A 23,263-nucleotide genomic window follows, 5' to 3' on the forward strand; every position below is an offset into this window, starting at 1 on the left:
CTGTGTGCACGTACAGCTTTTGTGCGCGATTTCGTGCACTACCAGAGAGGAGGAGACTGGGAGGTACTATCACCGAGGGGCCCAGGATTTACGGTTTGAATTCTGCCTGGCGACACAAGATTCAAGTACCCCAGCTTTAACAATGTTTTTTTGGACTGACATTGGGGGGGGGGGGCAGCTTTTGAAGCTATTTTTGTCAACTGTATGTGTCTAAAACCCAATAAACAAATGTTTAAAAAAAAAATTGTTACATATTGTGTCTTTAATATTCAGAATCCTGTCCAGTGGAGATATTTGCACTTTTAAATACATCATTTTATTGCTTCCGATCCAAACACACAAGTTTGACATCCAATGTGCCATAAATTTGTACACACTGTAAACTGGTCCTTTATATTTATATAAATATTCCTATATAAACTGTGTGTCTAAAACCCAATTAACAAATTAAAAAATAATTGTTACATATTGTGTCTTCAATATTCAGAATCATGTCCAGTGGAGATATTTGCACTTTTAAATACATCTTTTTATTGCTTCCGATCCAAACACATAAGTTTGACATTCAATGTGCCATAAATTTGTACACTTATATATATACATATCCCTATATCAACTATATATGTCTAAAACCCAATTAACAAAAAAAAAAAAAATCATTGTTACACATTGTCTTTAATATTCAGAATCATGTCCAGTGGAGATATTTGCCCTTTTAAATACATATTTTTATTGCTTCCGATCCAAACACATATGTGTGACATCCAATGTGCCATACATTTGTACACACTGTAAACTGGTCTTTTATATTATATATATATATATATATATATATATATATATATATATATATATATATATATATATATATATATATATATATACATATATATATATATATATATATATATATATATATATATATATATATATATATATATATATATATATATGTCTAAAACCCAATTAACAAATTAAAAAAAAAAAAAAAATGTTACATATCGTGTCTTTAATATTCAGAATCATGTCCAGTGGAGATATTTGCACTTTTAAATACATCTTTTTATTGCTTCTGATCCAAACACACAAGTTTGACATCCAATGTGCCATAAATTTGTACACACTGTAAACTGCTCCTTATATATATATTTTATATATATATATATATATATATTATATATATATATATATATATATATATATATATAAATAAATCTCCCTATAGAAAATGTAAAAACAAGTAAAAAAAAAACAACAACAATGTACACGTCTGTAAATACGCTACTGAGACATAACACTGATCACACTTGTTTATATGGTAATGACCATCAAAACTTCCTCGGTTTGATCCACTGGGGGAGACGCGCGGAAATATTTGGCAACATCAATGGTCCTCAACACGTCGCACTGAGGCAAGGTCATGTGAAACACCATTTTTTAAAGAAGGATCCTTCAGTACCTTATATCAACTGACCTAAGCTTTGTCTCAGGATATGAAAAAAACAACAACACACGAACAAATGCTAACATCAAATGAGAAGCATCAACAGGAAGTAAATACGTGATTGTCATTGGTCGGCAAATCCAAATGTATCTTTGCAGTGAGAACGTTTACAGTACTGTTGCGTAAGTCAATAAAAAGATAACGCATTCAAGCATTTCCATGGTTGTGCTTTTAGAGTGACAGCAACGTAGCAACAGTCGTCACTGGGCTCCTTCCACTGTCCTTCGTCTAGTGCCTTTTGCTCCTCTTTGGGAATCTTCGGAGTTCAGCGCCTGGATTACCTGACAGAAGGACTGCTGGCGACGTTCAAGTGGCTTGGCTTGCTAGGGAGGGGGGGTTTGATGCCACGCGAGGGGCTGTGCGGGGGCGTCAGAACGTTATCGATGCTGAAGGTTTTCATCAGCTGGGCCACTCTTCCCCGCCCCGCGCCGGGCGCCGTGCTGGCTGATAAGCCCACCTTCACGGAGGTCGCCCTGCCAGGCAGATCGAATGTAGCCACTGCAGAAAAACAAGACAATCTTTCATTGAGGAAGAACGCTTCACACTGAAAATCTTATCACGGGATTAAGAATGTTGACACTTACACTATTAACTGGATGGCACAAGTTTAAGATTGACTTGCTCTTAGGATCCGAAAGGGACCGACTCATAAAAGTGTCGCAAGTCAGCAATAAATTAAAATTTGTTTTGACTTTTGTGCTATTAGCATCAACTTTTAAACCTTTTCTCATTACATTACACCTGTTTGCTCTTTTATTCTATCCTTTATCCCCTAGAGGGGGGGGGGGGGTTACCCACATATGCGGTCCTCTCCAAGGTTTCTCATAGTCATTCACATTGACGTCCCACTGGGGTGAGTTTTCCTTGCCCGTATGTGGGCTCTGTACCGAGGATGTCGTTGTGGCTTGTACAGCCCTTTGAGACACTTGTGATTTAGGGCTATATAAATAAACATTGATTGATTGATTGATTTATATTTGTTTGTTTTTTAGTAATTGCATTTTTAGAATGTGCTGTTAAAAAATGATCACTTTGGGGACCTCTGCTATATAATCACTGACTTGCTATGCCCCTACTCTTCAGGGCGCAGCCTCCGGTCTTCAGGCCAGGGTCTTCTAAAGATCCCCAAAACTCATTTTAAAACCCGTGGAGACCTGGCATTGCAGGCCATAGCTCCCAGACTCTGGAACAACTTGCACCAGTCCCTTCGTGATCTTGACTGTGTTGACACTTTTAAGAAACAACTGAAAACTTTTTTTTAGTAAAGCTTTTAGTTAATGCACCTTTTAACTATCATTTTTAATCCACTTTTTATGTTTTTTATGATGTTGCCCATGTTGTTTTAAATTTAATTGTTGTTTTACTTCACCTATGTTTTGTACAGCGCTTTGTGATTTTATCTGTGAAAAGCGCTTTATAAATAAAATATACTTACTTAATTAGAGTATTTATGTAATGATAAAACAGAGAACATGTAAAGCGGAACATCGATTTACAAGCCCCTCAATTTGCAAACTTTTTGATTCACATACTTTTAGATCGAGCCAAATATGACTCTGTGTGAAACCATGTCTCATTCTCATTCATTTTGTGTCCCGTATGCAGGTACAAAGCAGGGCAAAGCATTTTTGGGGAAAAAACACAAAACGTCACATGCTGCGCAATACACTACGAGTCACTTCTCAGCTTCAGTGTGTGTGCCATTCCTGTGTTTTTTCGCCTTTTCACAAGTTTGGTCCATTTTGCCAACTTAATGTGAGTCCCAAAAAGACAACAGGCCAGCGTGAAAAGAAGGAGGGAATCACTGTGGAGTTAAAAAAAAAAGAAGACTAATTGCTAGGAGTACATTAATGGTGTTCACAAGTATGGAAGAATCAGCAAAGCAGGCTTAGAGAGCAGCAAGAGACCAGACTTTTCTGGAAAAAGATGCAAAGCAGACTTGTAACATCGCAAACTTTTTTATGTATGCAATATCAATGGGGTATTTAACTATTGAATGATACCCTTATGGGTATCATCTAATGGCTACTGCACTGTATGTGGACTGCTGCACTTTATATACTTCTGCACTTTAAATGTGGCTGCTAAAATACTGAAACTTGACCGCCCACTGATTTTTAACTCACATACCCTCTATGTATTGTACTTGTATGTTAAATTGTTGATCATTATGTAATTTTAATATTGTTGTGTATTTTCAATCCTGTGTAGTTTTATTATGGATGTTAGATGCACCATAAAAGGACTACAGATGGAAATTAGCATGGTGCTAAATCTGGTGCAGCCATCTTCTTAAAGGCCTACTGAAACCCACTACTACCGACCACGCAGTCTTATAGTTTATATATCAATGATGAAATCTTAACATTGCAACACATGCCAATACGGCCGGGTTAACTTATAAAGTGCAATTTTAAATTTCCCGCCACACTTCCGGTTCAAAACGCCTTTGGAGGATGACGTATGCGCGTGATGTAGCCAGTTTAACAGAGGTATGGCTTCCCCATTGAAGCCAATACGAAATAGCTCTGTTTTCATCTCATTATTCCACAGTATTCTGGACATCTGTGTTGGTGAATCTGTTGCAATTTGTTCATTGCATTATGGAGAAAGAAGCTGAGCAAGCAAAGAAGAAAGTCGGTGCGAAGCGGAGTATTTTGCGAGGGAAGTCAGCAACACAACACAGTCGGTGTTTCATTGTTTACATTCCCGAAAGATGCAGTCAAGATCGAAGAACTCGGACAACAGAGACTCTCACCAGGAGGACTTTGACTTCGTTAACAGACGCAGGCGCGATACCGTGAGTACGCTTCCAAACATTTGATCGCTTGCTATAACTAGCTCGAGCTAGTAGCTAGGAGGTAGCATAACAAACACCTAGGTGTTTGTTATGCGGGATTAATTTGTGGCATATTAAATATAAGCCTGGTTGTGTTGTGGCTAATAGAGTATATATATGTCTTGTGTTTATTTACTGTTGTAGTCATTCCCAGCTGAATATCAGGTCCCACCCGCGCGCTTCCAAACATTTGATCGCTTGCCTGTACGTGCGTGTCACGTACATAACTTTGGTTTAATATATAAGCTTTATGAACCTTGGGTTAGGTGAACGGTCCTTTGGGCTGAGTGAGTGTGTGTGTTGTGCAGGTGTTTGAATTGTATTGGCGGGTTTTATGGACGGGATCCCGTCCATATACCGCTCAAGCTATAACTAGCTCGAGCTAGTAGTTAGTAGCTAGTAGCTAGGAGCTAGCATAACAAACACCTAGGTGTTTTTATGTGGGATTAATTTGTGTCATATTAAATATAAGCCTGGTTGTGTTGTGGCTAATAGAGTATATATATGTCTTGTGTTTATTTACTGTTGTAGTCATTCCCAGCTGAATATCAGGTCACCCCCGGCTCTCACAGCATCTTCCCTATCTGAATCGCTTCCACTCCCCACTAGTCCTTCACTTGCACTTTCCTCATCCACAAATCTTTCATCCTCGCTCAAATTAATGGGGAAATCGTCGCTTTCTCGGTCCGAATCTCTCTCACTTCTGGCGGCCATCATTGTAAACAATAGGGAACTTTGCGTGTATGTTCAATTGACTACGTCACGCTACTTCCGGTAGGGGCAAGCCTTTTTTGTATCAGATACCAAAAGTTGCGATCTTTATCGTCGTTGTTCTATACTAAATCCTTTCAGCAAAAATATGGCAATATCGCGAAATTATCAAGTATGACACATAGAATAGATCTTCTATCCCCATTTAAATAAAAAAAATTCATTTCAGTAGGCCTTTAATGTAACTGCACATTGTACTTCAAATAAAATTTAAAAAAATACTAATACTTATTTCATAGTGGAGAAAAAGAGGTACCTCTCGTTCAGCGGCGCCTCTTCCAAAACACACACACACATACAGCCCATCCGCCCGATCCCTCCCTTCTCTCCCCCCAGCTCCTCCATAGCAGATGTTAATGCAAGTGGATTTTACTTGTTTAACTGTTCATTATTGTACCAATATTGTTGTTAAAGTTAAGGATGTTTGTGATTTCTGATTGTAAGGGCACCAAAAGCGCTTGTGTGTAGCGCATACATTGGACAGCAGCAGCTTCTTCTCGTTGCTTTGGTTTGTTAATAAGGAGAAAGTTTATCCATCACCCGCTTATTATGTTTGCTTGATAAGCAGTACTGTGTATTGTGTTCAAAGTGTACAAACTTTTACTGAAATATAGACTTTTGTCGAGGCTGGAACACATTATTCATATTTACATCGTTTCTTATGAAGAAATTTGCTTCACTTCGCTTTTTGATTTACAAACCCTGTCCAAGAACCAATTAAGCTCGTAAATTGAGGTTCTACTGTAGGCTTGCATTGTCTTCCAAAGCATTTTCAACACCACCAATAAAGGGTGCCACAAATGTCATTTTTAGTACACAATAGCAGTGATTCTCAAACTGTGGTACGTGTACCACTGGGCTCTATCTAGTGCAGGGATGTCAAACTCATTTTAGATGGGGGGCCACATGGAGAAAAATCTACTCCCAATCACGGCACGATAACTTAAAAATAAAGACAACGTCAGATTGTTTTTCTTTGTTTAAAAGTAGAACAAGCACATTCAGAAAAATGTACAAATCATAATGTTGTTGGGTTTTTTTTACACTTACATGTTGCGGTTAATAGTATTCTATCTTTATTTGTCGTTTTTTTTATACTTTCTGAATAAATGATGTGACGATGTTCGTCAGTCAACTCACTGGTGTTAATTTTCAATCAATCAAGTAGGGCTGCAACTAACAATTAATTTGATAATCGATTAATCTGTCGATTGTTACTACGATTAATCGATTAATAATCGGATAAAAGAGACAAACTACATTTCTATCATTTCCAGTATTTCATTGAAAAAAAACAGCATACTGGCACCATACTTATTTTGATTATTGTTTCTCAGCTGTTTGTACATGTTGCAATTTATAAATAAAAAAGGTAGCCTCTGCGCATGTGCATAGCATAGATCCAACGAATCGATGACTAAATGAATCGCCAACTATTTTTATAATCGATTTTAATCGATTTAATCGATTAGTTGTTGCAGCCCTACTATCAAGATTAAAAAATAATTTTAAAATCAAATTACAGGATGTTATTTATGTAGTTTGCTCATGTTCCTTGACTGGTGCACTAACATCATGTGGTTTATTTTTATTGTCGCATAATCTACAAATATACAAAGAATTGCTATTGCGACATCTAGTGGACACATTTAGAACAGCAGTTTCTTTCATTCAAAAATGTCGGCTCATTTTTATACCTAGCAAACTTGTCCCGCTGGCCGGATAAAACCTGGGCCGTACGTTTGACACCCCTGATCTAGTGTTAAAGTAAAGTATAGAGTTTTAATGTCCTATATTCAAACACAGTGTTGCTGTTCAAACTGTGTGTGTTAATGTTACAATGGCCAAACATATTAGATATACTTGTTAAATAAAACCTCTGCCTTGTTTTTAATGAATATTTCGGCCTGTATTTTAAAGTTGGTCACTATGCTGGCACTTGGAGGGCCAAGTGTTGTCAAAGGTGGTACTTGGTGGAAAAAAGTTTGAGAACGACTGCGCTATACAAATGTAAACAAAAATAGAAGACAACCACTATTATAATTTTCAATTGAGAATTTAGAATGATTCAACAACTTTTTAATCATTTCCTCTTTCTGAACAATCCTACAGCTTTTTTCACTCTTGTTTTTTTTTGTGTGTTTCACCATGGCTGAGCTGAGGTCATCTTCCATGGAAGTGCAGCAGAGACACAGCTGGCCGTAGTTTGTGTGTGTGCGTGCTCGCTGAGGTAGTGTATTTGGGAGAGGGTGTAATTGAGGGAGGAATAGAGGAGGAAGAGCGGGAGGGAGGAAGAGAGAGGGAACGGAGAGCAGACAGACGCTGCTCAGACACCAGAAGGCTTGAGGAGCCACATATTTTTAGCGTCATCCCCGGGGGACGCAGATATGTGAGCGTGCGTGTGTGTGTGTGTGTGTTTGTGGCGAGCACACAAAATAGAGCGACATGCATGCGTCTCCATCGGTGGGGATTTAAGGAGACACATTCTCACGCTATAAAACAACAATATCACGCGGCCCTCCTGCTCACCAATTGGCTCGCGCGTGCAAACCAATCTGACTAACATCTCGCTGTCATCTGGGCCAAAAACCTTCCTGTTTATTGTTGTTTGCACTCCCTCAGTACACCCCCCAAACTCCCATTCGTCTGTGTCCGTCCGCCTCGCCCCTGCCTTCCTCTGACCTCTGACCCCCAACCCCCCCCCGCCCTCCCTCCCGGTCCCTGTGTTAATGTCCTCTCGTCGCGCTGCGTGGGCTTGCCTCTGATTGTCTCGTTGTGTTGTGCGGTCACCACGGAAACCTTGGGCAGGCTCCAGCAATTGAGGCTGACACACATTCAGGCACGCACCAAGGCGGACGCACACACACACACACACACACACACAAACGGTCACACACACACAGACGGTCAGAGTGTGTTTTCTGTGCTCAGAGCCTTGGTGCAGGTCTGAGTGGAATGCTTAATAAAGACCGAGAGAAAGCGCGAGAGAGGCGGGTGTGTGTGTGTGTGTGTTTTTGGCCTCAACTAAGGTGACAAAATAATTAAACACACATCCTGCATTCACTGCATAGTAACCTGCTTAACTAATTATATAACAATAGAACAAAAGGTAACTATGCAGACACACAAGCGTTAAAGTAGACCGCAATAAATGTGTTAAATCACTCCAGATTGATTATTCCCATCCAGTTTGAGGGATGGTAGTGAGGGGTGGGTGGTAGGGTTGTAGTGCCACTGACCAGACTGGCGCTGAAATTAAAGACCAATCTATCTCTTTAAAGACCCCGCGTCAGGAGAGCGACAGCGAGGGAAAAGAGGGAGGGGGGGGAGGCAGAAGTGGGGCAGAGGGCAGAATTCCCGAGCAGCAGCACGTCTGTGGACAGAAGGGCAGTGTGTGTGTGTGTGTGCGTGCACGCCACTGGGGCCCCTGTCACTTATCAGCACGGGGCTGAGCGTCGCCCAGGGCTAGAGTCGGGAAGCGGCGCAGGAATGTGCGTCCTTTTCCTCTGAAGGTGAGGAGAGACGGGAGGAAAGCCGACTCTGCTGATAAAGCTTTATACACACACACTCGCACACACACACACACGCACAAAGGCGAGCTGCTGGTGATGCATACAGATGCTCCACAAGTTGAAACTGTACAAACATTAACACAGACATATGACACGTTGCAGATTGATGACCATAAAACAGTGGAATTTCTATAAGAGTGAGTAGTGAACATAATCATAAAAGTGTAAAATGACATTGATTGCTTATGTTTCTAAGGCATTTTGCAGTGCATTTATTTTTATTTGTTGTGGTTGTGGCTTCAGCCATATTGCACTGAGCAGTCTGGACAGAGACTTGTGTACTGCTTTACTACATTGCAAAAAGTTCCATTTCTTGTTCTGGGCTTCTATCATCTCATGTTTCTCCCAGCTAACAACCGCACTGTGGATATTTTATACAGTACTGAATACACAATTGTTGTGTTCATTACTTAAATTCACTGAACAGGATTAAGAAGTAGACAAACATGTTTTGGCGTGGGCCCGTTTGTCAGATGATGTTCTTGGAATGATGTCACTCTGATAGTTTATATATCAATGATGAAATCTTAACATTGCAACACATGCCAATACGGCCGGGTTAACTTATAAAGTGCAATTTTAAATTTCCCGCGAAACTTCCGGTTGAAAACGTCTATGTATGATGACGTATGCATGTGACGTCAATCGTTGAAACGGAAGTATTCGGACACATTGTATCCAATACAAAAAGCTCGGTTTTCATCGCAAAATTCCACAGTATTCTGGACATCTGTGTTGGTGAATCTTTTGCAATTTGTTTAATGAACAATGAAGACTGCAAAGAAGAAAGCTGTAGGTGGGATCGGTGTATTAGAGGCTGGCTGTAGCAACACAACCAGGAGGACTTTGACTTGGATAGCAGACGCGCTATCCGACGCTAGCCGCCGACCGCATTGATGATCGGGTGAAGTCCTTCGTCGCTCCGTCGATCGCTGGAACGCAGGTGAGCACGGGTGTTGATGAGCAGATGAGGGCTGGCTGGCGTAGGTGGATAGCTAATGTTTTTAGCATAGCTCTGTGAGGTCCCGTTGCTAAGTTAGCTTCAATGGCGTCGTTAGCAACAACATTGTTAAGCTTCGCCAGGCTGGAAAGCATTAACCGTGTAGTTACAGGTCCATGGTTTAATAGTATTGTTGATTTTCTGTCTATCCTTCCAGTTAGGGGTTTATTTATTTTGTTTCTATCTGCAGTTAAGCCCCATGCTATCACGTTAGCTCCGTAGCTAAAGTGCTTCGCCGATGTATTGTCGTGGAGATAAAAGTCACTGTGAATGTCCATTTCGCGTTCTCAACTGTCATTTTCAAGAAGATATAGTATCAGAGGTGGTTTAAAATACAAATCCGTGATCCACAATAGAAAAAGGAGAGAGTGTGGAATCCAATGAGCCAGCTTGTACCTAAGTTACAGTCAGAGCGAAAAAAGATGCGTCCTGCACTGCACTCTAGTCCTTCACTCTCACGTACCTCATCCACGAATCTTTCATCCTGGCTCAAATTAATGGGGTAATCGTCGCTTTCTTGGTCCGAATCGCTCTCGCTGCTGGTGTAAACAATGGGGAAATGTGAGGAGCCTTTCAACCTGTGACGTCACGCTACTTCCGGTACAGGCAAGGCTTTTTTTTATCAGCGACCAAAAGTTGCGAACTTTATCGTCGATGTTCTCTACTAAATCCTTTCAGCAAAAATATGGCAATATCGCGAAATGATCAAGTATGACACATAGAATGGATCTGCTATCCCCGTTTAAATTTTAAAAAATCATTTCAGTAGGCCTTTAAAAGGGAACTGCACTTTTATTGGAATTTAGTTCACAATCAATATGAAAGACATGACAACGGATGGATTTTTTAAAATGAATTCTAAATATTAAAAAACATAAATAAAAGTCCGCTTACAGTGGAGCCTATCGGAGATTTACTATTCCGCCAATACAATGTGATAAATAACGATCCAAAATACTAAAAGTAAATTTTTTACCTGAATATTAAACAATTATTAGCAATGTTGTTATTATAAGCGGTAACACAGACACACTGGAATATATGAACATCCTATGAGCCGGCATCCTAATGACAGCAGACATTGTACAGTAAGTGAGGTTTTATTATGTTTGTTGGCTCTCATAAAGTCTGCGCATAAATCAGTGATGAAAAAAGCAAACATTGTGATGCGCTTCTGAAATTAATGCGCCGTGTATGCTTAAAATGATCAAAATACGTAAATATTAAATGTTATTATAAATGTTCCACTACTACATTACCTATATACTTACATCATGTATATAAAACCTGAATGGAGGTGTTTGGATGTTTTTAGGGGCTTTATAGGCAGAATTGAACAGCTCCCGTAGGCTCCATTGTAAGCGGACCTTTGTACTAATGTATTTAATATTTAGAATGCATTAAAAAATCCATCCGTCGTCATGTCTTTCATAATGATTGTGAACAATAGGCAAAATTCCAAAAAAGTGCAGTTCCCCTTTAAGATCTGCTGAAATGGTCGTTGGGGCAAAATAGAGTTCACTACTTGGCTGCTATTTTATTGAAAAGCTTGTTCTCGATCATCCATCTACAATCTGTAACACAATAAACACAAAAGACTGTGTAAAGTGACACATGTTGCACTTCACACCAAGCTGTTGATATTAATTTTTAGGTTTACCACAAGCTGGATATATAAGAATATAACTATATAAGAATATACACAGCAACAATATATGTTTACCCTTAACGTTAATTCTCAAACTGTGGTACGCAAGCTCTGTCTAGTAATTACTTAATTGAGTAATGTTGGTCATTATGGTGGTACTTGTTGGTCATTATGGTGGTACTTGGAGAGCCAAGTGTTTTCTGAGGTGGCACTGAGTAAAAAAACGGTTGAGAACCACTGTCCTAAAATATACCCAGATGTTGGACAGTATCTCACAATACTACAGAAATAAAACACAAGATACACTTTGGAATACTCAGTGTACAGCTTGTATAGCAGTAGATAATTACTATCTACCAAAAATGAGTCAACACACAGCCATTGTTGTCTTAACAGCTGGTAACACAAGCAAGTTGCAAGACTTGTGTCTTGCAAACAGTCAGGTGTAGTGATTGTAGCATCATGGTTGCATGAGTGCTGTCACCATTGAGGTCTGGGGTTTATTGAGAGACACATAAATTCACAGCTTGGGCTGCATGGCATTTTTCCAACATAATAACAAGCCCAAACACACGTTTAGTAGGGGTGTGAATCGATGGGCACCTAATGATTCGATCCGATTCCTGTGGGACGATTCAATTCTGAATCAATTTTCGTTTCCACATGATTCTTGATCAAACCGATTCTTGCAATGTTTGGTTTGAAACTTTTTCAAAACTGGTTATAGGTTAGAAAAGCTTCTTGTGGTTGCATGAAGACGGCCTGAAAAACCTATTTTTAGAAATTGATTGTTTTTAAATATAATAAATACAATTTTGGGGGGGGGGGGGTTTGAAAATTATGAATTGTTTTAGAATCGCAATGGATAATCACGATTTGGATGTGAATCGTGCCTTGCTGAGGAAGTTAAAGGTGATGGAGTGGCCAAGTATGTCCACTTCACACCTGAACCCATTCGAGCAGCTGTGGGGCGTCCTCAAGTCGAAGTAAGGAAGGTGGAGGAGACATCCACCAGCTCCACCAGTGATGTCATCATGTGGGAGTGGAAGAGGATTCTACTAACAACCTGTGTATATCTGGTGAGTTGCATGCCCAGTTCTACATAACAATTGAATATAATATCCAGATTTCATTTATATAGATATTGATGATCTGGAACAGCAGTTCTACATAACAATTGAATATAATATCCAGATTTCATTTATATAGATATTGATGATCTAGAACAGCAGTTCTACGTAACAATTGAATATTATATCCAGATTTCATTTATATAAATATTGATGATTTGGAACAGTACAAGTGCATAATAAATGTGACTGTAACTGGGCTCCAAATTACATACAAGCCTTATGCTAGGGCATCTGATAGCAGAGGAGGACAACTAGATGATGCAGAGTCATCAAAAAGCAACAGGTAATTCACTTTCTGCAATCAAAGATGGTGGACGTGGATATCAACAACATTGAAACATGCGTTCCAATTTATAGAACACCACCCCAGTCATCATCATAAAGTTCACCAACAAAAACCGCAGGGTGGCTTTCTTTAGGCAGACAAGCAAACTGAGAGGAACAGACATCTACATCAATGAGCATCTGACCCAACGCAACGCCGACATCGACGAGAAAGCAAGCAACTTAAGGAAGCAGGGGCTAATGAAAGAAACTCAGAACACCAAATGCCAAATTTAACATGGGAGGAAACAAAAGTTACTGTCAAAGACCACACAGCTTGAGGTCATCAAAAACTAATAACAACTCTACAATAATAACCTAGTCTATGCTGAATTCTACAATGTGAAACAACATATTTCAATCACTGATCATCACCAATCAGTTATTGCGGAAATTTTTGAAAAAAACAAACTTGTTTTTGGGCGAAAATGCAATTCTACTCCAGTATTTCGTATGACTTATCAATTTTTTTTAAATATACACTTACTGTAATTTATAAATTTTTTTATGTTGAATTAAAAACACATTTTAATCTAAGTTTTATATTATTTCATACTTTTCCTTAACCCTACACATTGTCTCTTATCATAGTACTTTTTTTTTTTTAAACATCTGCTTACTGATTTTTTTCCCCCCAACACATTTCGGTCTTTCCACACAGGATATGAACACCATTTTAAAATGATATTGTGTAAATTAACTAATTAGTGACAAACACAGCAAAGGGTTAGGGTTAAAATAAACTCTGCTTCTTTCGACCCCATTTCGGACATGTCGAATTGTGTAAACGTGATGTTCCTAAATGTGACTGAAACAAATCATCCATCCATTTTCTACCGCTTGTCCCTTTCAGGGTAGGCGGGGGGTGCTGGAGCCTATCTCAGCTGCGTTCTGGCAGTATGCAGGGTACACCCTGGACAAGTCGCCACCTCATTGCAGGGCCAACACAGATACAGACAACATTCACACACTAGGGCCAATTTAGTGTTGCCAATCAACCTATCCCCAGGTGCATGTCTTTAGAGGTGGGAGGAAGCCGGAGTACCCGGAGGGAACCCACGCAGTCACGGGGAGAACATGCAAACTCCACACAGAAAGATCCAGAGCCCGGGATTTAACTCAGGACCTTCGTATTGTGAGGCACATGCACTAACCCCTGTTCCACCGTGCTGCCCTGAAACAAATCATACCATACTAAAATGTACATTATTATTATTGTGACGTGAAGTCACAGCACGTTTATTGTGTCCCTCTGGTTTAGTGAAAGTATTATTAGTACATCTGGGGCTGGTGAAGTGCATCTGTTGCAGGTCACACTTCCTGCTCAGGGGAAACAGGAATGGTTGTCGCGACCCACATGCGAAAGCAAACAGCTGAGGCAGGAACGTTTGTCGGCCACCTCTTCCCTTTTGGAACGAGCTTCCTGCCATTGTCAAGGACAGACACTCGCTCAGTATTCCCTGTCCGGCGTGGAGACACATTTATCCAGCGCTGCGTGTCCTGCAGCTGTTCTGCTCCTCTTTTGTTACCCGTGAGCTCCACTAACGTGGGCACAGACACGTCTCATCTTTCCTGTGTTTCTTGAGAGAACATTGGCAATGGACTCGTCCTTGGTTCTGACAGAAACTGTCAATATGACAAATAGTCCAAAGAACAGTTTTTTGTATAGGTGCCTGATGATGTTGCTGAATGTTGAATTTCAATTCAGTTGAAAAATAGGAAATTGAAATAAAAATATTAAAATAATAATTCAGCTCCACCCCCACAGGATTTTGAATTTGAATCACAGGAAGTAGAATTATAAAATTCCTTTCAGTCAAGTAGCAGAAAGAAATGTCAGTTTTAACAAAAATACTTTACAAACACTACAATTAACCACAAATTTACCACCATTTTCAACTTTTTGGGGGAAATTCGCTCTGACCATCAACTTTGTCAACAGGCAGGCTTTCAAACAAAGGCTTGGCAACTATCTTGAGTACTTGGATAAAGTAAAGCATTGTGGGAAATTAACCATTTTTACAGCATTTTCCATTTTTGAAAGTTAGAAAATATCAAATTAAGTTCACATTTATTGGTGAAAATCCTTTGCTGTAACATGTGTACATGAGGTTCATAGTATTAATATTGCTAGAAAATATGTAAACCAGTCATACATGACATTTATTTATATATATATATATATATACACAGTACAGGCCAAAGGTTTGGACACACCTTCTCATTCAATGGGTTTTCTTTATTTTCATGACTATTTACATTGTAGATTGTCACTAAAAACATCAAAACTATGAATGCACACATGTGGAGTTATGTATTTAACAAAAAAAGGTGAAATAACTGAAAACAAGTTTTATATTCTAGTTTCTTCAAAATTGCCACCCTTTGCTCTGATTATCGTTTTGCACATTTGTGGCATTCTCTCCATGAGCTTCAAGGGGTAGTCACCTAAAATGGTTTTCACTTCACAGGTGTCATAGTTTTGATGCCTTCAGTGACAATCTACAAGGTAAATAGTCATGAGAACGAAGAAAACGCATTGAAATGAGAAGGTGTGTCCAAACGTTTGGCCTGTACTGTATTTGAGAGGGAATATATAGATTTTGTGGAATTTCAATTCTACTTCCTGTTTTCAACCGCAATTACAATTTAATTTTAAGTCATGGAATTGATTTTGATACTTTTCCTGTTCAACTGTACTTTAAAGTGCTAGAAAAGATTAAGGATTTACTGTGAAGTGAGGAACACTACTTTTTTTAAATTTATTAGCTATTTATTTAAAAATTTAGGGGGTAATGGGGCAACTCATCCATTTGACTTTCTATGCTTTGAAGTTGCTAAAATGAGCCTCTGTTGTTGATAGAAGTTATACACGAGTGTGATGCAGGATAAGCGTTCTTTCAGCTGAGGGATCTAGTAGAAACAAACACTCTTTCCTACTGGATTTTTCCCCTTCCCTCCCCTACAGTATCATTGTTTTCCACTGGATGGTGCTAATTTCAAACTTACACTAACACAATTAGTTTTGGATGAGTTTTGTCTTTAATTTAAAAAAACATATGGCTGCTGTTTTATCACAGTTGATCAGGCTAGGTCATCCAATTTATATTTGTATTGAACAAAGAAACAGCGCGCTACAGATTGAGCGAATAAACAAATAATGTCGAAATGTTGTCATCATATCGCTGAATAAGCCTTCAATCAGCTAGCTTTAATGTCACCCCTACCTGGCTCACAGCCACTAGGAGCCAAATTTAAATCGGGGATCCCAGCAAGGTAGAGGAATTGAAAATATCACTGAGCTGGGGCTCAAGGGGGCTATTTTGGGGGTTCGGGGGTATCGCCCCCTGAAATTGAAGATATTTTGCCATTTTTAAGATGCTTTGAAAATTCATTTTCTACATAGGACCCAATGTGCTGGTAAGATAATCACTGATAAAGATGTGACATCACTGCTCCAAATATCTTGTCTTGTTGTGGAGATGAGTTCGCTAACAATCTTACATAGGCCGGGAAGGGCTGTTTCGATCGAGTATTTATGGCTAAGCAAGCTGCAAAATCCCACATTGTTCACATTGATCCTCCAATACTAAGAATTCCATTAGTTGACTGCAAATGCTGGCTCCACGTTGGGATTTTTTCGTGAAAACGTTTATTTTCGCTGGAATGAAATGGTCAGAATTTGTTGTTTTTGTCCTGCTTCCTTAGCTGTAGCTGTGGTAATGTCATTGTGTGCGTCTGCATGGCGGGCTTTCAAGTGCTTAAAAAGGTCAAGTTAAAGTACCAATGATTGTCACGCACACACTAGGTGTGGTGAAATGTGTCCTCTGCATTTGATCTATCCTCTTGTTCACCCCCTGGGAGGTGAGGTGAGTAGTAGGCAGCAGCGGTGGCTGCGCCCGGGAATAATTTTTTTGGTGATTTAACCCCCAATTCCAACCCTTGATGCTGAGTGCCAAGTAGGGAGGTAATGGGTCCCATTTTTATAGTCTTTGGTATGACTCGGCCGGGGTTAGAACTTACAACCTACCGATCTCAGGGCGGACACTCTAACCACTAGGCCACTGATGTAAGACAAACACATGTGTTTTTCTTTTTTCTGCATTCTAAATAGGGACTGGGAGTCGCTTTATTCTGCCCATTAAGCCCTTAGAAAAACCTCTAAACACCTCCGTTAAGGTTTTATATACGTGCGGTTAGTATTATATGTGAAGTAGTAATGAACACCTTTATAAAAACATTTAATATTTATGTATTTTGATCATTTAAAGCAAACACGGCCCAATAATTTCAGAAACCCATCACAACATTCAGTTTTTTTCCAACTACATTATTGATTACTGCTCACTGCAGACTTCAGGAGAGCCAACAAACATAATAATCACTTACTGTACAAGGTCTGCTGTCATTAGGATGCCGACTGACAGAATTTTGTTGTTTTCCCATTTAAATGAAGAATGACTCGTAATCCTTGCAAAGAAAGGGGGAATGGAACCAAGCGCACACCAAGGTTTTTTTGTGTTGTTCTCGCCATTTCCGGGTATAAATTGGATGCCAAAGTTGATCAACTCTTCGGAATACGTCCCTGTCCTTCTACTATCCAGATTAAGCATGATTTATGATGTAGAGTAAACTTTCATGAGCAGGGAAGCGAGGAAACAGCTGACCACTTGATTATGTAAACATAGGCACACAAGCTTGTGATCACGGCGCCGCTATAAATAGTTTGTCTGTGTTAGCTCTTATAATAATATTACTAGTTCTTGGGTAATATTAAAGTCACGAAATGTAAACTGAGTATTGTTGGCGCTTTTTAGATGTTTTTTTATTGGGTTTTATGGGTGGAATAGAGGACCTCCCATTGGCTCCATTGTAATCAAACTTTTAGTTACATTTATTTAATATTTAGAATGCATTGGTGAAGAAGGAGCTGAGCCGGAAGGCAAAGCTCTCAATTTACCGGTCGATCTACGTTCCCATCCTCACGTATGGTCATGATCTTTGGGTTATGACCGAAAGGACAAGATCACGGGTACAAGCGGCCGATATTAGTTTCCTCCGCCGGGTGGCGGGGCTCTCCCTTAGAGATAGGGTGAGAAGCTCTGCCATCCGGGGGGAGCTCAAAGTAAAGCCGCTGCTCCTCCACATCGAGAGGAGCCAGATGAGGTGGTTCGGGCATCTGGTCAGGATGCCACCCGAAAGCCTCCCTAGGGAAGTGTTTAGGGCACGTCCAACCGGTAGGAGGCCACGGGGAAGACCCAGGACACGTTGGGAAGACTATCTCTCCCGGCTGGCCTGGGAACGCCTCGGGATCCTCCGAGAGGAGCTGGACGAAGTGGCTGGGGAGAGGGAAGTCTGGGCTTCCCTGCTTAGGCTGCTGCCCCCGCGACCCAACCTCGGATAATCGGAAGAAGATGGATGGATGGATGGATGGATGGATGGAAAAAATACATCCGTCGTCATGTCTTTCATAATGATTGTGAACGATAGACAAAGCTCCAAAAAAGTGCAGTTCTCCTTTAAGTTGCTTGGACTGAAGCTTTCTACACGTGCCCCACCCCTTGAAACAGAGATATAGCAAAATGTGCATGTTGCCGTGCGACTTCTTGGCTGCTCAAGTCTGTAATATTGTCACACCGCCGTCATGATGTTTGCTTTGGTAGCGGAGTCCTCCATTAGTGTTTTGGTCTTCCATTTCCGGGGAACAGAGATGAAGTCATATCAGTTTCGCAACTTGAACATGCTAACGGACTTACTGGCTTGTGTGCGCTCTATTTAGGTCGTACACCGGAGGTTTCCTACAAAATACATATTGGTATGGTATCGGAGATTTAGTTAAATATACTCCCTGACACCTATACCTCCAAAAAGTGCCGTATTGGCATCGTAACATCCCGATATTTAAGTAATTATTTGGCATCCCACTAGATCAGGCCTGGGCAATTATTTTGACTCGGGGGCCAAATTTAGAAAAAAAATGTGTCTGGGGGCCGGTATATCTATTTTTAGGAACACTAATACCAAACCTCACAATAATGTCTGATTGAATGCTAAAAACGTTTTGACAGACCGCCTTAAAAAACGTAATAGAATTTGACAATTTTCTATGGACGATAAAACACTGAATATTGACAAAATATAAACATCACACCCCCTTTCGATCGACATATTTTACAATCAAGTGAAACGCAACAAAAATGCAACAAACAGTGAAATATGAACGTGAAGGGTACAAAATAAACCCACCTAATATCTGATACATCTGATATTTGCTAAATTCCCCCCCGGGATCAATAAAGTAATTACTATTCTATTCTATTCTATGTATCACTAAGCTTTAGAACTTTGCTGTAAAAAAATCTCCTTCCGCGTCTGTGGAAACGCTTCCCGCCCACACTGCTTTTGGGCCTCGTCTGAGCTGCTGTGACGTAGATTACCATAGTAACTAATTAGATGACCATAGTAACTAATTGGATTACCATAGTAACTAATTGGATTACCATAGTAACTGGTATATCATCCATAAGTGCAGATTCCAACCACTGAAATACTTTGTATAGTTCAAGACTTACAGTCATTAGAAAACATCACTGCACATCATAATGGCAGCTACAGTTGTCATCTTAAACATCTTAAAAAATTATTTTGGAATGTCTGGCGGGCCAGATTGAAAAGCTCAACGGGCCGCCATTTGCCCAGGTCTGCACTAGATGGAGACAGTTTGAGAATCACTGGGCTAGAAGAAGAGCGGACTTCTGCTAAACAGAGGATACCTGGGATCCCTGTTAAATGGTACTGCAGTAACTTTATGATGTGCTGTCATAACGGTCCCTCCCATATTATACTATTTTTGAACTTCTAAAGTAGAGGTCCCACAATAGTGTAATGGAAGTATGCTGCAATTAAAAGTGATTTTAATAAGCCTTAGTACTAGGAACATACCATGGTGTGTTTGTAGCTTGAACTGTTAATGTCTGCAACAGGGTGTGGCCCCAAAAAGCACTATTGTGCACTATATTTACTTTTAACTATACATAGAAACTGTAAATCAGCACTTGTCCAGCGGAATGGAATCCATATATCACATACAACAACGTAACATTAAGGAGTGGGACAGTAGGATACAAACTTTAGCTATGTGAGCCACAGTCCTAACATTACAGTCACATATGAACAGCAAAAGCCTGCTGGTTAGTCTACTTGCTAAACAAGAAGACATTGATAAAATGTATAGCTGCCATATCTGTAACTGACTAATCTGTATATCATTTGTTCACTCATTTTTCAAAATAAAACCAAAACTGAAAGACATTTTAAAATAATAATTGTTTTTTAAAATGGTGTTTATGATTGAAAAATGGACAAAATTGATATCGACCATGTAACCTTATTTTTTGCGAATCCAATTTACCCGCAAGTACCGGTAGTTTTACGTGGACTTGGGCTTGACAGGAGGAAAAACGCAAATGTCTTCAAAATCAGCACAAAAATGATTGGGGATGAAGATGCTACCAAAACACACACACTATGCAATATGAAATTGCTTTCAGTCTTCTGTAGGTGATGTGAGCAGGCTAATGCAGGCCCGCCCACATTTTGAAGCTAAAAGTGGGCATACCAAAATTTGCTGCAACCCGTTAGAAAACAAGCCTAAAAACAACGTATTTTGTGGGGAATTTTACCTCTTTAAGTAAAGATCTATGAAATGAGTGGCAAAGATGTCAGCGTTAGAATGGCCCTACGTCAATTTTTGCAATTTTCTCAGTTTAATAGTTTTTATGTGGGCTCTGTACCAAGGATGTCGTTGTGGCTTGTGCAGCCCTTTGAGACACTTGTGATTTAAGGCTATATAAATAAACATTGATTGATTTATTTATTTCCCAATTCTGTCTGCCATTTCATTAATGCGAAAATCATAAGGCCCTACACACTCCAAACTGATTACTAACACAAAGGAAAAAAACAGATACGAACAACACACGCGCTTTGAACCGAGTCAAGTCAACTGATGAGTGGAGATTTTTTTCATAAACCATTCCCTCCCTAATACTTATTATACTCACGGTAAACCAAAGGCTATTTTTTTCGGTCAGTTTGTTAATTAATTTAAGAACAGCTGCCACCAAGCTTGAGGCTTGTGTATTGTTCAAGATTTGGGATGCTCTGCTCTCATGGTCATATTATCCATTAAAAAGTACATTTTGCATAATAAGGGCCTTTAAAGTTTGCATTTGTTCGACATTCCCACACAATTAATAGAGGAAGTACCATTTTTTGGACGTGCATAAATAAATATGTGCAGCCATGACAACTACAACAACACCAAAAGACGTTTGCAATGTCACAAATCAGTCGTATTCACATTTTTCCCTCCTCCAGGCTGGCCTCTTCTGACTTTGCCACTCCATAAAGATTCCAGGGGACTGAGGTACTGTTTGGCCAGCACATTAGCTGGTAAATAGGAAATAAATCCTTCTCCAGCTGCAGCACAGCAAAACTTTTCAAACCTGAGCCATATTGTTTGGTCCAGTGGAGACGCAGCGAGTGACCTCATGTATACACATTCACACTTTTTCATCCACTTTCTGTGTTTTCTATCTTCCGCCTTTGTGAGACGTCCAAGAATGGATGGAAAATACACTGTGGCAGACATGTTGGAAAATATGCGTTGGCTCTGCCCATTGTAAAAAAAAAGAACTTATATTGACGGATGTCTGCCATCATTAGTAGGATGTCACACATTTCTTCGTATGCGACTGAGGGAACAATGCAGCCTTTCTGAGGCAAGGAACCACAATTGGTCATTTAAACTTGAGCCAAAATGGCCACCACATACCTCATTAAAAGGCAGATTTCTCTCAATCAGTAAAAAAAATTAATGAAAATAATAAAAATGTTTTTGTTAAATACAAGTGCATATTAATCATACTGGTAATGGTATTTTGAATGTAAAGCATTTGAAAACAAATATTAAACATGTTTCTTTTGCTTAATTTTTTTGTGCCACAAAGCAGTTAATATGTAATACATGTTTTAACATTTTAACCTAAAATGTGTCTATATACAGTTCATAGTTTATGAAGATTGTGGAATCTGAAATTTAAATCATTTAATAAAATATAACATTGAGTTTAATCAGCTGGTTGCAATAAAATGTATATAATTACACAAAAACTAATATGTGATAAATGTGTTAACATTTTAATATACACAATAATACTGTCGACTCAAAAATTTAAATGATGAGTTAATAAAATGTACCATTGATTATGATCAGCTTTTTTTCCAATAAATTTTACCGTGTTACATAAAAAACTAAAATAAATGTTGATTAGATACAAAATATAGATTGATAAATATTAGTGTACAATAAACATTAATAGACAAATACCACAACTAAATTATACAATATTATTTTATTTCACTATTATCATTAATATAAGCTTCAATTCAAATATTATATTAAATTAGGAAAATCCTAATTTCATTAGTAGCATCCTATCTTGTTTTTACATATGACAACCCATCCACTATGACATAATCTTTAAAGCGATGTGTAATGCGACCCTAGTGCTCTTTCCCATGATGCAACGCTCACCCACCTTTGGCTTGCTGGGGCTCCTTAATCTTGGCAGGGCCCTGTGACTGCAAGGCCCCTTTGGAGGCTGACGTTGTCCCACAGTCCGCTTTGACGACGTCGCTGGGGAGTGGAGGAGTTGGCGCCGAGCTGGCCTGCCTCATATTTGTGACCCTGGGTCTTGTGTTGACGGGGCCCGGCGCCACGTTTGTGGACGCCGGCCGCACAATGGCGTTGGATCTCTTGGGAAGCTTGGGGTTGACAGAGAGCTGGGGATTCTCCTCGGCCTCACTTGCTGACTTCTCCTCTTGCTGCAGAAAAAGGAATAGAGAAATTAGACAATCAGTGTTGACAGCTAATTCGCACACTTCAATCACTGACTCATCATTTTAATGATGGCACACGGTAAGCACACAAACAGACCAGTGACCACTGATTAAGAATGTAATTGCATGTGGGAAAAAAATTATAAGGAGACTTGGAAATCAAGATGGCTTGCTAATCTTCCTCGCTGATCTTGTGCCAGCTTCATCAGCAAAGGCTCCCAGTTTTGCTTCCTCGTCTCTCCTAATCAGGACGCAGCAAGCTGCAGTGCCAATCGCGTCGGCAGCAACAAGCCACTGTTTTGCAGGAACTAATCATTCTACATTGGAACCTGCACACTTCAACAAAATTAAATGTGCAATTAAGAAAAAAAAATGTTGCTTTGGTATTTTAGTGAGACTACCAAAGAAGCATCAGTAGGGATGATGTTCGAAACCGGTTCTCTCGGTTGTTCGATAAGAAAAGAACTGATTCCATGGACTCAAATCCCTTTTTGAGAACCGGTTCCTGTTATCGAGGCCACTATAGTAAAGAAAAAGAGTTGGTTCTTTATTCTAATCCCTGGGAACGA

General features: G+C 39.6%; 1 protein-coding gene across 3 annotated transcripts in view; it reads right to left on the reverse strand.

Annotated features, from left to right (window-relative positions):
• Positions 1 to 954: 954 nt before the first annotated feature.
• The window catches only part of zgc:100829 (uncharacterized protein LOC445149 homolog), a 45,176-nt gene continuing 22,867 nt past the window's right edge, over positions 955 to 23,263 (reverse strand). For all 3 annotated transcript variants that reach the window (XM_062048624.1, XM_062048623.1, XM_062048625.1), the window contains 2 exons: positions 22,394 to 22,679; positions 955 to 2,002 (listed from right to left, as the gene is read on the reverse strand). In XM_062048624.1, the coding sequence (XP_061904608.1) occupies positions 1,782 to 2,002; positions 22,394 to 22,679 (507 nt within the window). In that variant the 3' untranslated portion in view covers positions 955 to 1,781. The remainder of the gene's footprint in view (positions 2,003 to 22,393; positions 22,680 to 23,263) is intronic.

Source organism: Entelurus aequoreus, linkage group LG05 (assembly GCF_033978785.1).
Source record: "Entelurus aequoreus isolate RoL-2023_Sb linkage group LG05, RoL_Eaeq_v1.1, whole genome shotgun sequence".
Classification (NCBI taxonomy): Eukaryota; Metazoa; Chordata; class Actinopteri; order Syngnathiformes; family Syngnathidae; genus Entelurus; species Entelurus aequoreus.